Here is a 19,777-nt window from a genome sequence, read left to right on the forward strand (position 1 = left end):
GCAGAACTTTGCTGAAATGAGAGAGCTTTGTTGAAGCTTTGCTTCTTTCACTCATCAGAATAGACGCAAGAATACCAAATTTCAAATGTTCACAATAATGTATAGTCCTGGAGAAACTAGGTGCTGATTGGTTGGTAAGCTGACCCTGATTGGCCAAGAAATTGTCCTGGAAAGTAGTTCCATATTGCTCTCTCCAGGGCTGTGCCTCAGCCAATCAAATCCAGTTTGTCAGCAATCAGCACCATTTGGTCTTGTAGTAAAACTTTTTATGATTCGGCATTCTGGTGTTTGTCCTGATGAGTGCAAGGTGAAAAGCTTCAGCAAGATGTCTCTCTTTTCAGCGATAAGCAGGTTTCATTATGTTTCCCAGACCTTCCTCTGGTACCTCTATTCTCCAACTGTGTCCAAACAGGACGTGCCTGCTGTAAGTGACTCCTTTTAGTGAGGGAGGAATGGGGACAGGGGGGTGGTGGTGGTGGGCACATACAGATAAGCTCAGACCTCAACAATGACTGATAAATTAATATCCTTTTGCAACTAATTTACTTCTTAAGGACTCACACTGGCATTGAGGATACCAATTTGTCAGTGAGTTAACCTTCACCGTCTACTGCTTCTCACGCTAAACTCATGAGTTTCATGTCGTAGAGATTCTTTATTAACATTTCCATGGAACCCTACTCCTGATGGAAGGGCAGTTCCTGAAATTGGAATGTTGAAGCCAGTCTGATTTAAATGAAGGGCAGTATGGTGGCACAGTGGTTAGCACTGCTACCTCACAGCACCACAGACCTGGGTTTGATTCCTGGCTTAGGTCACTGTCTGTGTGGAGTTAGTAACTTCTCCCTGTGTACGCGCAAGTTTCCTCTGGGTGCTCCAGTTTCCTCCCACAGTCCAAAAGGCATGCTGGTTAGGTACACAGGCCATTCCAAATCCTCCCTCAGTGTACCTGAACAGGTACCGGAGTGTGGCAATTAGGGGATTTTCACAGTAACTTCATTGCAGTGCAAAAGTAAGCCTACTGATGACACTAATAAATAAACATTGGAACTTTAAAAGCTTTGAACAAATGCCAGTTAAGCTATAAATCAAGGAACCACGTAAGGTTGTAAATGCAGCCCAAAGCATCACGCAAACCAGCCTCCCATCCATTGACTCTGTCTACACTTCCCGCTGCCTCGGCAAAGCAGCCAGTATAATTAAGGAACCTCATGCATTCCAGACATTCTGTCTTCCATACAAAAGTGTGGATACATAAGAACATAAAAAGTCTCAGGTCATGTACCAACCAACTCAAGAACAGCTTCTTCCCTGCTGCTGTCAGACCTCTGAATGGACTTACCTTGCATTAAGTTGATCATTCTCCACAGCCTCGTTATGACTGTGCATTAAGTTAATCTTTCTCTACACACTAGCTATGACTGTAACACTACATTCTGCACCCTCTCCTTTCCTTCTCTACAAACAGCATGTTTTGTCTGTATAGCACGCAAGAAATAATACTTTTCACTGTATGTTAATATATGTGACAATAATAAATCAAATCAAAATCAAATCAAATATTGGGCTTTTGCAGGGATTATCCCCTTGCCCTGATTGTACCGGGAGCCTGGAGATGTGCAGTTTCCACCTTTGTGTGCCCAGGAATGTATCAGTGTGTTCCCAGTTCCAAGGCGTAGAATTGAAACAGAAATTACTGGGTGTGGCACAAACTGGCTGCTCCTTTTAGGTCACACATCTGCACATCACTTAAATTGCAAACTCAGGCGGGGCAGGTACCTTTACTGTGAAGTGTACCTTTACTGTAATCACTCTCCCCACCCACTTCATAATTTATTAAATGTTTCGTGCAAAACTTGAGGGACTAGTTATGACTGCAAGGCAAACTCACGCCCGCAGTGAAAATTCAGTCTATCTCTTTGTACCAGTGACAGAGCGAGAAATAATAAACTCATAACCATTGCAGCAACTTGCTAAGGTCCATTCACTTAGATCTAATGCAATGAGTGAGGTTGGTTATGACTCCCTTATCTTTGATTTTGGGTTTTCCTGTTCTCAGCACGTTTCTCATTACATTCGATGAACTCGAGTCTGAATTTACTGCGGATGCTGTAATCTGAAACTAAAACAGAAAATGCTGGAGAATCTCAGCAGGTCTGGCAGCATCTGTGGAGAGACAATTGAGCCACCAGGAAGAATTTTCCCATCTCAACCCCACCATCACCCCCCCCGCCAACATAAAATTTTATAGTGGGCAGAACAGGGACCATTCAAAGTTCTGTTGACCTCGATGGGATTCTCCAGTTTCGTGGCAAGTGCCGCTGGAAAATCCCACCCACCGTTTTGAGTCTAGATGGCCCTTCATTATATCTTAGTGTTTAATTCACTGCCACTTCCAGGGACGCTTACCTTGAAGAAGTACTCTCTTCTCTCCGACAGAATTTTCATTTGTATCTTTCACCCTGTCCATCTTTGTTGCTTTCCATTTCCCTCCTGGTGTTTAACAGTCTGACGAAGGGACACCCTGACTCGAAACGTTGGCTCTATTCTCTCTCTGCGGATGTTGTCAGCTCTGCTGAGATTTTCCAGCACTCTCTGTTTCTGTGTTAGAGTCTGAATTTATTATTTTCCTTGTGGAATGAAAAGCCTGTAGATACCTTGCCACTGGCAACTCCTGTTTTCCAACCGGCTGTGGGAATGACCCCAGTGTAAATTCCAAAGGCCGGGTCTCTCATATAAAAGAGGCTACTAGGGTGCCTTTGTTGTCACTGTTTAAAAACAAGGAGCCTCCCATTTATGACAGAGATGAGGAGAGATTATCTTCTCTCAGAATGTTGTGAGCCTCTGGAAGCCTCTTCTTCGATAGATGGAGTGCAGTATAGAAGGCCCACAACACCAGGTTAAAGTCCAGCAGGTTTATCTGGAATCACAAGCTTTCGGAGCGCTGCTCTGAAATCTTGTGATTCCAGTTGGACTGTAACCTGGTGCAGTGAGACTGCTTACTGTGCCCACCCCAGTTCAACGCCGGCAACTCCACATCAATAGTTGGAGGAAGCAATCTTTGAACATTTTTAAGGCAGAGGTAGATAGATGTTGGCTAAGCAAGGAGTGGGACGTGGGGACCGAGACATGAAAGGTTGTTGTAGGGTGAAGAGTTATTGGGGGTAGGTGGGAATGTGAAGTTGAGGTTCCAACCAGGTCAACAATGATCTTATTGAATGGCAGGGCAGACTCAAAGGGCCGAGTGGCCTAGTCCTGCTCCTGATTTATATGTTTGTGTGTATGTTGTGGGGAGGCGATGGCCCAGTGGTATTATCGCCAATCAGTTAATCCAGAAAGTTAGCTAATGTTCTGGGGACCCGGGTTCGAATCCCACCACGGCAGATAGTGAAATTTGAATTAAATAAAAATATCTGGAATTAAGAATCTACTGATGACCATGAAACACTCCAGGGAAAAAAGTTGATGGAAAAACCCATCTGGTTCATTAATGTCCTTTAGGGAAGGAAATCTGCCTCCTTACCTGGTCTGGCCTATATGTAATTCCAGAGCTACAGCAATGTGGTTGAGTCTCTACTGCCCTCCAAGGGCATCTAGGAATGGACAATAAATGCTGGCCAGCCAGCGACGCCCATGTCCCACGAATGAATGAAAAAATCATTGTTTGTGTGTGTGAGCATTCTTTAAAACTGAAAGGCTATCTGCTTGTATTAAAATCGGCCAATTTTAGTACAGGCAGATAGGTTATTATAGGCAGTTTGGTTAATACAGGCAGGTACAAGATGCACAGCAGGATCCCAAGAACAGAAAATGAGATTGGATTGTTTGGTGCACCACACTACTTTTGCTGATGTTGGGTTGAGGGATGAATGTTGGCCAGGATACAAGATGACATCCCCTTCTTCCTCAAACAATGTGGTAGGATTTGCTATATTCACCGGGCATGTCATGGGCCTTGGGTTAAGGCCTCAAATATAGGAGTGCAGCGCTCCCTCGCTATTGCACTGAAGTGCCAGTCTCGACAATGCGCTTGATTCCCATTCCAGCTGAGGTAGATTCCCAAATCCCACCCTAAATACATTGGAACTGACTGGTACAGGAGCCAGTCCTCAGGCAGGAAACTCACAATGATGATGGTAATTTCTGTTACTGCGTGGTCCTTATATATTCACAGATTTTTAATCCGATTACTTCCTCCGTCTGTATGAGTGTTTGATGCAAGTAACACCACAGATCAGTCTGTGAACTTTGAATGTGTGTTCCATGATAAAATGTTATTATAGACAAGAATTATACAATAAGGGGAAGACAAAGTCATTGGCTTATGCTTATAAATATACAGGGGAAAATGTATTGGTCACCCTATTACAGAAAGGATATTATTAAACTAGAAAGCGTGCAGAAAAGATTTACTAGGATGCTACCAGGACTTGGTGGTTTGAGTTACAAGGGGAGGCTGGATAGACTGGGACTTTTTTCCCTGGAGTGTAGGAGACTTAGGGGTGATCTTATAGAGGTCTATAAAATAATGAGGGGCATAGATCAGCCAGATAGTCAATATCTTTTCCCAAAGGTAGGGGAGTCTAAAACCAGGGGGCATAGGTTTCAGGTGAAAGGGGAGAGATACAAAAGAGTCTAGAGGGGTAATTTTTCACACAGAGGGTGGTGAGTGTCTGGAACAAGCTGCCAGAGGTAGTAGTAGAGGCGGGTACAATTTTGTCTTTTAAAAAGCATTTAGACAGTTACATGGGTAGGATGGGTATAGAGGGATATGGGCCAAATGCGGGCAACTGGGACTAGCTTAGGGGTTAAAAAAAAAGGACGGCATGGACAAGTTGGGCCGAAGGGCCTGTTTCCATGCTGTAAACCTCTATGACTTTTAAGTGTTTAAGTCAGAGGGTCCATGGCAGCCTAATAGGCTCTGGGAAATTCCTCTTCTGCCTGTGATGAATGGTTTATTGGATTCTTGCTGCAAACAGGGTTAAAGGGATGTACTGTGAGTTGCCAAGCAATTCAGAAAGGTCAATGGAGAGCATCCAACCTTATTCAGATTGTTCTGGTAGGGATCAGTGCACCACACCAATTGATTTAATTCAAGAATCTAATAATGAGCAGCACTTTAGCCAAGTTTTTCCAATTGCTGGTTTACGTGCGCGCAGCTATATCCTGCTGAACACGTTGAAGCTATTACAGATCAGAGCTAGCCCAAGAACCTTATTAATGAATAGCTAGTTACCTGAGGAGTAATAGAAATATGCTTGAAGTCTTGATTTAATATCAAGTATTAGCACAGGAGAATTCTTATTCTTTTTGTTCTGATTCCAAAGGAGTGAACTCTGTTTTCATTTTTGTGTTCTACATGTTATCTACTTCAATGTTTAGTAGAACTATCAAATGATTAATAGGCTGCAGTGTTGGCTGTTGGAAGATATTATTCTTTCATCGAGCACGAGGCAATCATGTGGTGCAGTGACAAGGGTCCCATGTTGGAACTCTGTCTGTCATTTTATGTGCCTAGTTATTGGGAAAGTGAAGATACACTTGGGTAACTTACAAGAGCAACCAACTGGGACCAAATAAAATCTGTATCCAGTGTGGAAACACCCAAAGTATAATGCCAATAACTGTGGCTTAGGTGGATTGGCCATGCTAAATTGCGCCTAGGTGTCAGAGGGATTTGCAGGGTAAATATGAGGGGTTACAGGGATAGGGCTTGGGTGGGATTGTGGTCAGTGCCGACTCAGTGGGCCAAATGGCTTCTTTCTGCACTGTGGGGATCCTATGATTCTATAACTATAATTGGAGTTGCACTAACCTGCTCTGACAGTTTCCTCTGGGTGTAAGTAAGCCAAAGAGACAGACAAATAGAGTGATAGAATCCCTACAGCGCAGAAGGATGCCACTCAGCCCATCAAATCTGACTCTCTGAAAGAGCACTCAACCCAAGCCCTTTCCCCAACCCTATCCCAATAAACCTACACATTTACCATGGCTAATGCCCCTAACACATCTTGGGATACTATGGGGCAATTTAGCACGGCTAATCCATCTAACCCATACATCTTTGGAGTGCGGGAGGAAACTGGTTTACCTGGAGGAACGCCACGCCAACATGGTGAGAATGTGCAAACTTCACACAGTCGCCCGAAGCCGGAATTGAACTCGGGTTCCTGGCGCTGTGAAGCAGCAGTGCTAACCACTGTTCACCCCTTTAGTGTGATGTAGAAGTGTGATAACTTGTGGTAAAGTTAAAATTTGTTAATTAGTCACAAGTAGGCTTACATTAACACTACAATGAAATTACTGTGAAAACCCCCTAGTTGCCACACTCTGGTGCCTGTTCGGGTTCACTGAGGAAGAATTTAGCATGGTCAATGCAGCTAACCAGCACATCTTTCAGACTGTGGGAGGAAACCAGAATACTTGGAGGAAACTCACACAGACACGGGTAGAATGTGCAAATTCCACGCAGGCACCTTAGGCCAGAGTTGAACCTGGGTCCCTGGTGCTGTGAGGCAGTAAGAACCACAGTGCCACCTTGCTAGTTGCTGTTTACAAAACTATAAGTCCTCTACGTCCTATAATCAAAATCCTGGTGTGTTAAGGAAGCTTTTACTTCCAATAAAATTGGCAGGGGTGAAAATGGAACTTAGATGTCTAACAACAAGAACAAAGGTTTCCGCATTGAGTCTAATATTAACAAGGCTAACATCTACATGCATTCTTGAGTGTCACCTTTATCAATGTTCCGTTTCTTCACCTTAATCACAGGATATATCTCCATCAGAATCTGAAGACAGAACTCCTGGGCGGCTCCAAGCTGTATGGCCACCTCCCAAATCAAAAGACGAGGAAGAAAAAGTGGGCTTGAAATATACAGAGGCAGGTAAGAACCCAAATAGTCTCTGTGGTCTTTAAGAGTAAAGATATAAAATGCAGTGAAGTAGTACTGTTACATTGTTGGAATAATTTGTTATGGTTTTGAGTCACTGTGACATATTTGTAAAATGTGACATATCTGTGGAATTGAAACTGATTTGATTTGATTTATTATTGTCACGTGTATTAGCATGCAGTGAAAAGTATTGTTTCCTGTGTGTTATACAGACAAAGCACACTATTCTTAGAGAAGGAAAGAAGAGGGTGCGAGATGTAGAGTTACAGTCATAGTTAGGGTTCAAAAAAGATAAAAGAGTTTTAAAAGCACAGAATGAGAGTAAAAGAGGAAATGCTGGGACAGCTCACACGAAATCGTCATGATCTGGTACCATAATGGCTGAGGGGTGAATGTTAATCAAGACACTGGCAACAACTTTCCGGCTCTTCTTTATATAACTCAATGGAGTACCGGGAGAAGGTGGCATGGTGGTAATGTCATTGAGCTTGTAATTCAGCCACCCAAGCTAATGCTGTGGAGACATGGGTTCAAATCCCACCGTGGCAGCTGGTGGAATTTAAATTCAATTCAGAAAATTTCTGGAATTGGAAGCTGTCCTTCAGTAATGGCGACCATTAAACTCATCACTGATTGTGATCATAGAACCCTACAGTGCAGAAAGAGGCCATCGAGTCTGCACCGAACACAATCCCACCCAGGCCCTACCCCCACATCCCTACATATTATACGCACTAATCCCTCTAACTTCTGCTACCCTGGACACTAAGGGGCAATTTCTTAGCATGGCCAATGCACCCTAACCAGTACGTCTTTTGGACTGTGGGAAGAAATTGGAGCACCCAGAGGAAACCCACACAGGTGCAGGGAGAACGTGCAGGCTCCGCACAGACAGTGACCCAAGCCGGGAATCGAACCCAGATCCCTGGCACTGTGAGGCAGCAGTGCTAACCACTGTGCCACCCAGGTAGCTCTGGGGCTGGAGGGGATCAAAGGATATGGTGAGGAGGGAGGGGGAAGGTGGGATCAAGCGATTGAGTTGATAGTGAACCATGATCATATTGAATGGTGGAGCAGGCTTGAAGGGCTGAATGGCCTTTTCCTGCTCCTTAATTCAGTGATTCATTGATGACGGTGACACAGAAATACCACCTGAGCTTATTTCTCTTTTCTGACCCTTGGCTTTTTTTATCCTTAATCAGTTGAAAGATAAAATTTCATAACACATGATTTGTCATGCATCACCATCAAAGTTATAAAAATGCATAAATCACCAAAACTCGGTGCTCCTGCTGATTTGAACAAGTTTACTGCAATGAACATGACTCATTCCCAGAGATTCTGGTTAGACAAAAGATGATTTGTTTCTGTCAATTAGAACAATTCATTCCAGGCCGGTGGATTTTAAAGACAGTTGACATTCAACTGTTTGCCGGGGAAAAGAATAACGTTAAACATTCGCAAGCTGAAAGAGCAAAACCTGTTCATGTTTCTCGAGTTGTACTGACTGCGCCGCAGATAACGTTCATGTTGCCGAATTCAAAGACTTTTCTTTTTGTTCTGTGGGCTCAAGTAGTGTAACGTACACAAGACAAAACCTAATGATGGATAAAGTGCTGTCAACCTTATAGCTCCAAGGCATTTGCCGCTAAGTAGCTGCTGGTGGAACTAAATTAATGTTGAAATACCATCATTATCAATGTTAATGCTCGGAAGTTCAATCGGAAACAGGAGCCAGAGTAGGCCATCCAGCCCCTCGGCTCAGTTCCACCATTCATGATATGATTGTGGTCTTAACTCCACTTTTCCTGCTTGCTCCTCACAACCCTCTTGTTGATCCAAAATATTTTTAACTCAGCCTTGAATATATTCAATGACCCACCCTTCAGTGTTCGATGTCCTCTCTAATGATCCCCTGAGAAAGCATCCGCGGTGCCTCAGGGTCTTATATGTTTCAAGAAAATTACCTCTCATTTTTCTAACCTCTGGCATGGTGGCACAGTGGTTAGCACTGTTGCCTCACAGCACCGGAGATCCAGGTTCAATTCCAGCCTCGGGTCACTGTTTGTGTGGAGTTTGCATGTTCTCCCCATGTCTGCGTGGGTTGCCTCCTGGGTGCTCTGGTTTCCTCCCACAGTCCAAAGATGTGCGGGCTAGGTTAATTGGTCATGGCAGGGGGATTAGCAGGGTAAATATCTATGGTTACAGGAATAGAGTGGGTGGGATTGTGGTCGGCGCAGATCCGATGGGCTGAATGGTCTCCTTCTGCACTGTAGGGAGTCTATGATTCTATGAATAAGTATGGCTAAATTGTTCTCAAAAGACAAATGTCACATCCCAGGAATCAGGCAATGAAACCTTCTCTGAACTGCTTCATCTCTCCATAGCTAAAAAGTTCAGAACCAATGTTCCTGATGCAGCCCAAGTGCTTTGATTTGATTTATTATTGTCGCATGCATAGGGATACAGTGAAAAGTATTATTTCTTGCACGCTATACAGACAAAGCATACTGTTCATAGAGAAGGAAAGGAGAGAGTGCAGAATGTACCGTTACAGTCATAGCTAGGGTGTAGAGAAAGATCAACTTAATGCGAGGTAGGTCCATTCAAAGGTCTGATGGCAGCAGGGAAGAAGATGTTCTTGAGTTGTACGTGACCTCAGACTTTTGTATCTTTTTCCTGAAGGAAGAAGGTGGAAGAGAAAATGCCTGGGGTGCGTGGGGTCCTTGATTATGGTGGCTGCTTTTCAGAGATGGGGGAAGTGTAGACAGAGTCAGTGGATGGGAGGCTGTGTTTGCGTGATGGGGGAGGCTGATAGCTGCCCCTTGCAATAAAGGCCAACGGTCCATTTAATAAATCCCAAAATGTGTGTTTCATGTGTAAGGACAGCTGTACCTCTTCAGTGGGTGTACTGTAATGGCCTGGATGGTGGTACATGCTGTGAATACCAAATCCCAAAGGGAAACTTGACAAGCTGTCGCAACTATATTCTATTTGTATTTTACTACAAGAAGATATGTGTACTGAAGTCAAAGTCACAAATTCCAGTAACACTTTTGCAGATTTTAGATGTTAAATTAAAACATTTGGTAATAATAGATAAGAAAACTTAAACACAAGAGATTACATTTACACAGTTAAAATTAGTCTTATAGTACATTCCTCCCAAAGGATTCCTACCCAGTTAAATTCAAAAATAAATACCCCTTTTAAGCAACAGCCCTGATACATATTTAATCTAGAAAATGCTCCAGTAATATTACCACAAGGGATATCCCATTGTTTCTCTGATTTCCACTCTGCTGTGTAAAATTTCAAAAACTTTAAAACCAAACCATGCTTTCTGAAAAAAAGACAGGCTGACAGTACCCTGGGTTGTTGAAAACTACTTCCCTTTGTTTCTTTCACAGCTCTCTCTCATCACAGTGTACCATCTGGAGGTGCCCACCCCTCAATACAGCTCCAAATTCTCTTGAAAAATGTTTTTTTCTCTTTCATCTTTTCCCACTACCCTTATCCTTCTTTGAAATTTAACCTTCCAAAAAAATGAAAACCTTTTATGTTCTTCTTGTGGCCATTACTTTCAGGTAAATCAAAACTTAATAACTTTATTTATTTATGACCTTTTTGAACTCCTTCTTAGGAAACCTCCTTCTTAGCTCCCTTTGAAATTCAACAGCAAAAAATCCAAATACTCACTTATCTCTGAATGCAAATTTCTACTCACGTTGTGTTTACTTGTAGAAAATAGTTTGGCCCTTTTTTACTCCAAGTGCCTGCCTTTCAAACCTTGCCCCTTTGATGTCCTCAACTTTGCAGCCACTCAGTTCCCAGGTGAATTAAATTTTTACACACAACACACACAAGTAGGGCAGGATTTTATGGCCCTACCTAGCAGTGGGATCTTCTGGTCCTGCTGAAGACGAGTGCCCGTGGTGAGTTCCCAGATGGCAGGATGGGCAAGCCATGCAAAACGCCGTAGGCATCCAGTGGACCAGAAGATTCTGCTGGTGGTCTATGTGGGCCACTTCAGCTGCCTGAAAAGGCGTCATTGGGGGAGTGGTAGAAAATCCCACCTAGAATCCCTAATGGCCTGCTTCACCAAGCAGCGTGCCTTAATGACTATCGGCCGGTGGATTATGAAGTGCTTCGAAAGATTAGTCATGGCACGAATCAATTCCAACCTCCCGCACTACCTGGATCCACTACAGTTTACCTACCGCCGCAACAAGTCCACAGCAGACGCCATTTCCCTGGCCCTGCACTCAACCCTGGAACACCTAGATAACAAGGTCACCTGTGTCAGACTCCTATTTATTGACTACAGCTCAGCCTTTAACACTATTATTCCCTCGAAACTCATCTCCAAATTCCATGGCCTGGGCCTCGGCACCTCCCTCTGCAACTGGATCCTGAACTTCCTAACTCACAGACCACAGTCAGTAAGGATAGGCAACAACACCTCCTCCACCATCATCCTCAATACTGGTGCCCCACAAGGCTGTGTTCTCAGCCCCCTACTATACACCTTATACACCTATTACTGTGCTGCCAAATTCCCTTCCAATTCGGTTTTCAAGTTTGCTAACGACACCACTGCAGTGGGTTAGACCTCAAACAATGATGAGACAGAATACAGAAATGAGATAGAGAATCTGGTGAACAATAATCTCTCCCTCAATGTCAACAAAATGAAGAAAATTGGCATCAACTTCAGGAAGTGTAAAGAAGAACATGTTCCTGTCTACAATAAATGGGGACAAGTAGAAAGGGTCGAGAGCTTCAAATTTTAGGTGTCCAGATCGCCAGCAACCGGTCCTAGTGCCCCCATGTTGACACTGTAGTTAAGAAAGCCCTCCAATGCCTTTACTTTCTCAGAAGACTAAGGAAATTTGGCATGTCAGCTATGACTCTCAACAAGTTTTATAGATGCACCATAGAAAGCATCCTTTCTGGTTGTATCACAGCTTGGTATGGGCTCCTGCTCTGCCCAAGACCACAAGAAACGACAAAAGGTCGTGAATGTAGCCCAATCCATCACGCAAACCATCTCCCATCCATTGACCCTGTCTACACTGCCTGCTGCCTCGGCAAAGCAGCCAGCGTAATTAAGGACCCCACGCACCTCGGATATTCTCTCTTCCACCTTCTTCCTTCGGGGAAAAGATACAAAAATCTGAGGTCATGTACCAACTTACTCAAGAACAGCTTCTTTCCTGCTGCTGTCAGACTTTTGAATGGGCCTACCTTGCATTAAGTTGACCTTTCTCTACACCCCAGCTATGACTGTAACACGACTCTCTCCTTTCCTTTTCTATGAACAGTATTTTTTGGCTGTATAGCGTGTCATGTGTCATGAAGGCCACCTTGAAGAACGCTTACCCGAAGGTCAGAGGCCGAATGCCCGTGACCGCTGAAGTGTTCCCCAACAGGAAGAGAACACTCTTGCCTGGTTATTGGTGTTCATTCATCCGTTGTTGTAGTGTCTGCACAGTGTCCCCAATGTACCAAGCCTCGGGACATCCTTTCCTGCAGCGTATCAGGTAGACAATGTTGGCTGAGTTGCAAAAGTATGTACCGTGTACCTGGTGGATGGTGTTCTCATGTGAAATGATGGCATCCGTATCGATGATCCGGCATGTCTTGCAGAGGTTGCTGTGGCAGGGTTGTGTGGTGTTGTGGTCACTGTTCTGAAGGCTGGGTAGTTTGCTGCGGACAATGGTCTGTTTGAGGTTGTGCGGTTGTTTGGAGGCAAGAAGTGGGGGTGTGGGGATGGCCCTGGCAAGATGTTCATCTTCATCAAAGACATGTTGAAGGCTCTGGAGAAGATGTTGTAGCTTCTCCGCTCCGGGGAGGTACTGGATGATGAAGGGTACTCTGTCCACCATGTCCCGTGTTTGTCTTCTGAGGAGATCGGTGCGGTTTTTCACTGTGGCGCGTCGGAACTGTCGATCGATGAGTCGAGCGCTATATCCTGTTCTTATGAGGGCATCTTTCAGCACCTGGAGGTGTCTGTCACGATCCACCTCATCTGAGCAGATCCTGTGTATATGAAGGTCTTGTCCATAGGGGATGGCCTCTTTAACATGTTTAGGGTGGAAGCTGGAGCAGTGGAGCATTGTGAGGTTATCCGTGGGCTTGCGGTACAGTGAGGTGCTGAGGTGACCATCCTTGATGGAGATGCGTGTGTCCAAGAATGCAACTGATTCCAGAGAGTAGTCCGTGGTGAGCCTGATGGAATTTGTTGATGTCATCATATAGTTGTTTCAGTGATTGTTCACCATGGGTCTGAAAGGAAGAAAATGTCATCGATATATCTAGTGTCTAGCATCGGTTGAAGGTCCTGTGTGGCGAAGAGGTCTTGTTCAAACCTGTGCATGAAGATGTTGGCATATTGAGATGTGAATTCGGTCCCCATGGCAGTTCCGTGTGTCTGGATGAAGAACTGGTTGTTGAAGTGAAGACATTGTGGTCCAGGATGAAGCGGATGAGTTGTAAAATTGCATCTGGAAATTGGCAGTTGTCGGCATTGAGTACTGAGGCAGTTGCGGCAATGCCATCTAGTGGGGAATGCTGGTGAGGCGTGCCGAGACATCCATTGTGACGAGGAGTGCTCCTGATTCAACTGTTCCATGTGTGCTGAGTTTCTGTAGAAAGTCCGTAATGTCAAGACTATGCAGACGCTACAACAATGAATGAATGAACACCGCTCAACAGTCACCAGGTGAGAGTGTTCTCTTCCTGTTGGAGAACATCTCAGCAGTCCTGGGCATTCGGCCTCTGATCTTCGGGTAAGCATTCTCCAAGGTGGCCTTCACAACACACAACAGCGCAGAGTCGCTGAGCAGAGACTGATAGTCAAGTTCCGCACATGTGAGGACAGCCTCAACCGGGATCTTGGATTCATGTCACACTACCTGTAACCCCCGTGACTTGCCTGGGCTTGCAAAACCTCACTAACTGTCCTGGCTGGAGACAATACACGTCTCTTTAACCTGTGCTTAACCCTCTCTCCACTCTCATTGTCTGTAACTTTAAGACTTGATTACCTGTAAAGACTCGCATTCCAACCATTACCTTGTAAATTGAGTTTGTGCCTTTATATGCCCAGTTTGTGAACAGAACTCCCACTCACCTGATGAAGGAGCAGCGCTCTGAAAACCAGAGGCTTATGCTCCCAAATAAACCCTGGTGTTGTGAGACTTCTTAACTGGAAATATATTCTGCATTCTGCCAGCAGAGGGCAATAGCATTCAATTTTTGGGTGTAGTTGCCTTGCCTGAGGAGAAACAGTCAGTAGCAAGTAGAAATACCCCAGAGCACTGCCATCAATGCCAATGTGTACATTAGGAAAGGTTATCAATGTGCAGAATGCTTACATAAGTCGGAAGGAATTATGATCAACAGAAGCGCTGTATATACCCATCAAAAGGGAAAGTGCAACCTTCTCTAGTCCTGAAAATTGAGTAGCTCTTGTGCTTAAAAACATTGGAATAATCTGAAGTCAAAGAGTACAATAGGCACGGTGACACAGTGGTTAGCACTGCCGCCTCACAGCGCCAGGGACACAGGTTCAATTCCCGTCCTCGGGTCACTGTCTGTGTGGAGTCTGCATGTTCTCCCTGTGTCTGCATGGGTTTCCTCCAGATGCTCTGGTTTCCTCCCACAGTCTGAAAGACATGCTGGTTAGGTACATTGGCCATGCTAAATTGCCTCTTAGTGTCCCAAGATATGTAGTTTGTGGTGAGTTGCCGGTTGGTTGGGGTTGGGATGGGACTCTTTCAGAGGACAGTGCAGTCTTACCTTATCCTGCACGGTGCTCTGTCGATAGACATTATTTTCTTCACTCATACTTCGTGCAAATTGATACGTTGAGACATTTTCGATTCGATTGGCTTTGCTTGCAAACAAAAACGAAAACCTTTCACTAAGACATTGGCCGGGATTCTCCAGCCTCGCCGGGGTGGCTGAGGTTCTCCAGTCTCGCTGGTGGCTGGGGTTCTCCAACCTCGCTGGTGGCTGGGGTTCTCCAGCCTCGCTGGGGCGGCTGGGGTTCTCCAGCCTCGCTGGTGACTGGGATTCTCCAGTCTTGCTGGAGGCTGGGGTTCTTCAACCACACTGGTGGCTGGGGTTCTCCAGCCTTGCCGGTGGCTGGGGTTCTCCAGCCTCATCAGTGGCTGGGATTCTCCAGCCTCGCCGATGGCTGGGATTCTCCGATCTCGCTGCTGTGAACAGAGACCTGGCTGGGTGCCAAACTCTTTCACTGGCAGCTAGAGCAGGGCGTGCGAGAGCAGAGAATTCCAGCCATTAACTTTTCAGAAGAGATGAATAATTAAGGGTGTGAAGATAAGCCTTTGCTAAAGGAACATTAGCTGTTTCCACTGGAAGGGAAGAACTTAACGCAATGTTTAGTTATGCACACCGTAACCAGCACCAATCAGATTATTTCTGCTCTTATTTTAATAGAGTATCATGCTGCCATTTTGCATTTGAAACGCGAGCAGAAGATAGAAACGGAAAAATTGCAGGTAAGGATCTCGAACTACAACCGGAACCTCTATTTTCCAACGTGCAGTAACTCATTTTAAACAATCCTCTTCCACATTTTTGAAGTGATATAGGGTAAATGCTTGGGGTTAAGGGGATGGGACTCTTTCAGAGAGTCAGTACAAATTTGATGGGCCGATTGGCCTCCTTCTGCACTGTATGGATTCTATGAATGGACTTGGCAGATGTTCTTACTTAACTGGGGGCAGCTAGAAGAAGCATGCTCAATAATTACAGATCTTTTAAGGATCCCTCTTCCACATTTTTGAAGTGATGTGGGGAGTCAGGTTTAACTTTGGCAGGAGACACTGAAGGGGAGATTGATGCCCAGTTTGTGGATTGGATTCCCCCTGCTCCACACACCAACTTAATTCACCCAGTTTTGTTTAGGTAAATTGAATTGAATTTGGTTGAGAGAAATGTTGGGGAGAGACCACAGTGTGAACTGTCATTTGGCAACTCTGCTGAAGTTGAACTTCCCCTCTCAGTAGTTCAAAATAAATGTGTTATTGCTGGTTCTGTTCTCCAAATAATTATGTTTTATTGGTATTAACAATGGTTTCAAGAGATTTACCATTTGGGGCATTGAGCAGAAGTTTATAAAGTTATGTCAGTTTAAATCACACTCCTGGTATTAATTTGGGGTGGCACAGCGGTTAGCACTGCTGTCTCACAGCGCCAGGGGACCAGGTTCAGTTCCGGCCTCAGGTAATTGTCCTCCCATGTTCTCCCCGTGTCTGCACAGTTTCCTCCCACAGTCCAACGATGTGCAGATTAGATAGATTGGCCGTGCTAAATTACCCCTTTAAGGTCGGGAGATTAGGAGGGTGAATATGTGGGGTTACAGGGATAGGATCTGGGTGGGATATTGTCAGTGCAGGCTCAATGGGCCAAATGGCCTCCTTCTGCACAGCAAGGGTTCTATGATCCTGGTTACGTTTTCACGACAGTGTTGGTAAAATGTCCAAGTATTGTGGGAATATGTTCAGGAGGTTTTGAGGTTGCACAGTTTCACTGCTTCACGATGATTCACTTTTCTAGGAAACAATGGGTGGGATTTTATGGCCTGGCTGGCTCCCAGAACCGTAAAATTCTGCCTGAGGTCAACGGACCGTTCCGTGGTCCGCCCCTCGCCTGCTCCGATTCCCGTGATGGGCGGGGTGGTAAACTTCCAGCCATTATTTCACTCTCACCAGTGGCTTATGATGAAACGATAATGTTGCAAAAATCTCCACAGTAGCTGCCTGCTGTGTAATTTTCTTCAGTGCGAAAGTGCGGAATTTTGCATGTCTGATTCCTTCAATTTGGTTTTGAACAGGACATTTTAAAGCTTAGAAAAAACAGAGTGAAATGAATAAGAAAATCCACTTTAATTTCCAGTCTTTCTGACTTTTCGAAATGAATAATCAAAAGAGTTTCCAGCAGTAATTACAACTGATGATTATGGAACTTCCTGACCTGCTGAAATCTGCTTGAGTCTCCTATCACTGGGTTTGAAGTATGTGTGTGTGGGATTTATGTCTGAGCTTTGCCAATTAGAATCAGTACAACTGTCCCTGAACATTATCTTGTCACCACATTAACTTACAGCACTGTCAAGATATCTTTCAACTACCTTTTATATCCATTTTGAAGTCTGCCCACGTTTCCACTTGTGTCTTGCAATCATTTTTGTGTCACCTTAATAATTCAGTAAAAGCATGATGGGGGGGATGTCTATACTTCTTTCTGGACATCTGGATTATATTAGCCTGCACTGAGTTCAGAAGCATGCTGTACGTGATAATTGACTCAATGCAATTAGCCCTCTTCAAAATTTGGTCTTTTTGCTACTGACTTCATTGCACTGTTAATATATACTCACAAATGGAGACTTTTGAACCCTGAACAAAAATGCTCAAGTAATGTTAACACAAGGAAAATGCATTCTTTAATAGACTGAACTCTCCAAGACGCAGAAGGACACTGACTGGTACAAAGCTTGCAATTACTTTAATGCCATATTAGGTGGCACAGTGGTTAGCACTGCTGCCTCACAGCACCAAGGACCCGGGTTTGATTACTGGCTTGGTTCACTATCTGTGTGGAGTTTGCACGTTCTCCCCGTGTCTACATGGGTTTCCTCTGGGAGCTCCTGTTCCCTCCCACATTCCAAAAAGACGTGCTGGTTAGGTGCATTGGCCATGCTAAATTCTCCCTCAGTGTACCTGAACAGGCGCCGGAGTGTGGCAGCTAGGGGATTTTCACAGTGACTTCATTGCAGCGACACTAATAAGTAAACTTTGAATTTTTGTGGTGAAGTTAATGGCGGGACTTTCAGTGCTCACTTATGTTAGGGAGTGAATTGGACGCCTGCCAGTGACTGGACATACACAGTTATATCTGGAAATTAACAAGTTTTGCTTTGCTCCCATATTTTGCTGAGAGATTTGACATTGATCTCCATTCACTGAACTCATCAGAAAAAGGTTGGACTTTGAAGTATTTGAGAATTTTTCATGGCATGGTAAATCATAATTACAGCCAAACAAATTCTGTAATTCTAAAAACTAATGTTAAAAACATGGAATCTCTTTCCTTCACATTCTAATTATTGTTGGAGATTTTAAAAATAATTAATTTTTTAAATTGCATTTCCTCATTTATGCCTGTTCTAATCCTATCTTTCCTCTTTAATTTCATAACTGTGCCAGGTTTCACGTACTGTCTGTGTTAACAAGCCACTGACTGATGCACTGAACTTCCGTTTGAGTTAAAAATAGTCACAAGTAAGGCTTACGTTAACACTGCAATGAAGTTACTGTGAAAATCCCCTATTCGCCACACTCCGGCACCTGTTTGGGTACACTGAGGGAGAATTTAGCACGGCCAATCCACCTAACCAGCACCTCTTCTTGGAGTGTGGGAGGGAACTGGAGCACCCGGAGGAAACCCACGCAGACGCGGGGAGAATGTGCAAACTCTGCACAGACAATGGCCCAAGGCTGGTGTTGAACCTGGATCCCTGGCACTGTGAGGCAGTGGTGCTAACCACTGTGCCACCCAAATGATATCTGACTCTCTGAACCCAACAACTCTTTAAGGGAACCTCAGGGTCTGGGTGTCTCCGTGAGGATTCTACAGTCTGAGTGGTTGCAAAAACAAGCAGTTCTTGAAATGAATCTCTCATTGCTGCAGGTTGCATGCAAAAGCCCACGGAAGCCCCTGGAGAACTCGGTGCAATGAAAGGCGAGTGCCATCCATTCGCAACTGGGTGCACAATGCAGACCATTGGCTCATGTTGCTTTGTGGGTTAACATTGGAGATGGATGAATCTTTTACGCCGGGTTAGATGCTAATGATCCCGGGTTTAGAGTAATCTCCAAACTGTAACGGCAGACAAACAGATCCATCCAGTCATACTCATCAGCAATGTTGACTTGAGTTTTGAAATGTAATCTATTTTGGTGCCTGTTACATTTAGAAGTGAACATATCTCCATTTGATTAATTGGGGTTCAACCTGCTTTACTCTTTGGAAACACAAGTTGCATTCATTATATTTTCACCACCTGTATGAACCAGCCCAACGCGCATGGATGCTTAGCTTCATAGAATCATAGAATCCCTTTAGTGCAGAAGGAGGCCATTTGGCCCATCGAGTCTGCAGTGACCACAATCCCAAGTTATTCCCGTAACCCCACATATTTACCCCACAAATCTCCTGACACTAGGGTCAATTTAGCATGGCCAATCAATCTAAGGTTCTTTCCTTTGAAGGCAATGTGATACACAGAAATTGAGGAGCATTTTGAGAATGGGAAGTGTTGAACTGGAGATGGGGGAGGGCACAGTTTGTATAGCGACGCAGTGAAGCTTTTACAATTAATTTTGTGTTTTATTTATTCTTTCCTGGATGTATGCATCGCTGTCAAAAGCATTTGTTGCCACTCACTAAATGCCCTTGGGAAATGGTGGTGAGCTCCCTTCTTGAACTGCCAGAGTCCTTGTGGCGTAGGTACATCCAGAGTGCTGTTAGAAAACAGGGATTTTGACACAGCGACAGTGAAGGAATGGTGATATACTTCCATGTTAGGATGGTGTGTGGCTTTGAAGGAGAACCTCCAAGGCATGTGTCTTTTACCCTTGACCTTCCAGGTGGTAGAGGTTGTGGGTTTGGAAGGAGCTGTTGAAGGAGGTTTGATAAGTTGCTGCTGTGGATCTTGTAGGTAATACACACGGCTGTCCCTGTGTATCAGTTGGTGGATGGAATGCCTATCAAGCAAGTTTCTCCCTACTGAGCGGTGTTGTGTTTCTTGTTTATTAAAGAACAAAGAACAGTACAGCACAGGAACAG

General features: G+C 44.5%; 1 protein-coding gene across 3 annotated transcripts in view; it reads left to right on the forward strand.

Annotated features, from left to right (window-relative positions):
- The window catches only part of LOC145352796 (formin-like), a 250,617-nt gene that overhangs the window by 44,037 nt on the left and 186,803 nt on the right, over positions 1–19,777 (forward strand). For all 3 annotated transcript variants that reach the window (XM_080203148.1, XM_080203149.1, XM_080203150.1), the window contains 2 exons: positions 6,772–6,886; positions 15,362–15,423. In XM_080203148.1, the coding sequence (XP_080059274.1) occupies positions 6,772–6,886; positions 15,362–15,423 (177 nt within the window). The remainder of the gene's footprint in view (positions 1–6,771; positions 6,887–15,361; positions 15,424–19,777) is intronic.

The sequence above is a fragment of the Carcharhinus amblyrhynchos genome, chromosome 14, assembly GCF_965287045.1.
Source record: "Carcharhinus amblyrhynchos chromosome 14, sCarAmb.v2.hapA, whole genome shotgun sequence".
Taxonomy (NCBI): Eukaryota; Metazoa; Chordata; class Chondrichthyes; order Carcharhiniformes; family Carcharhinidae; genus Carcharhinus; species Carcharhinus amblyrhynchos.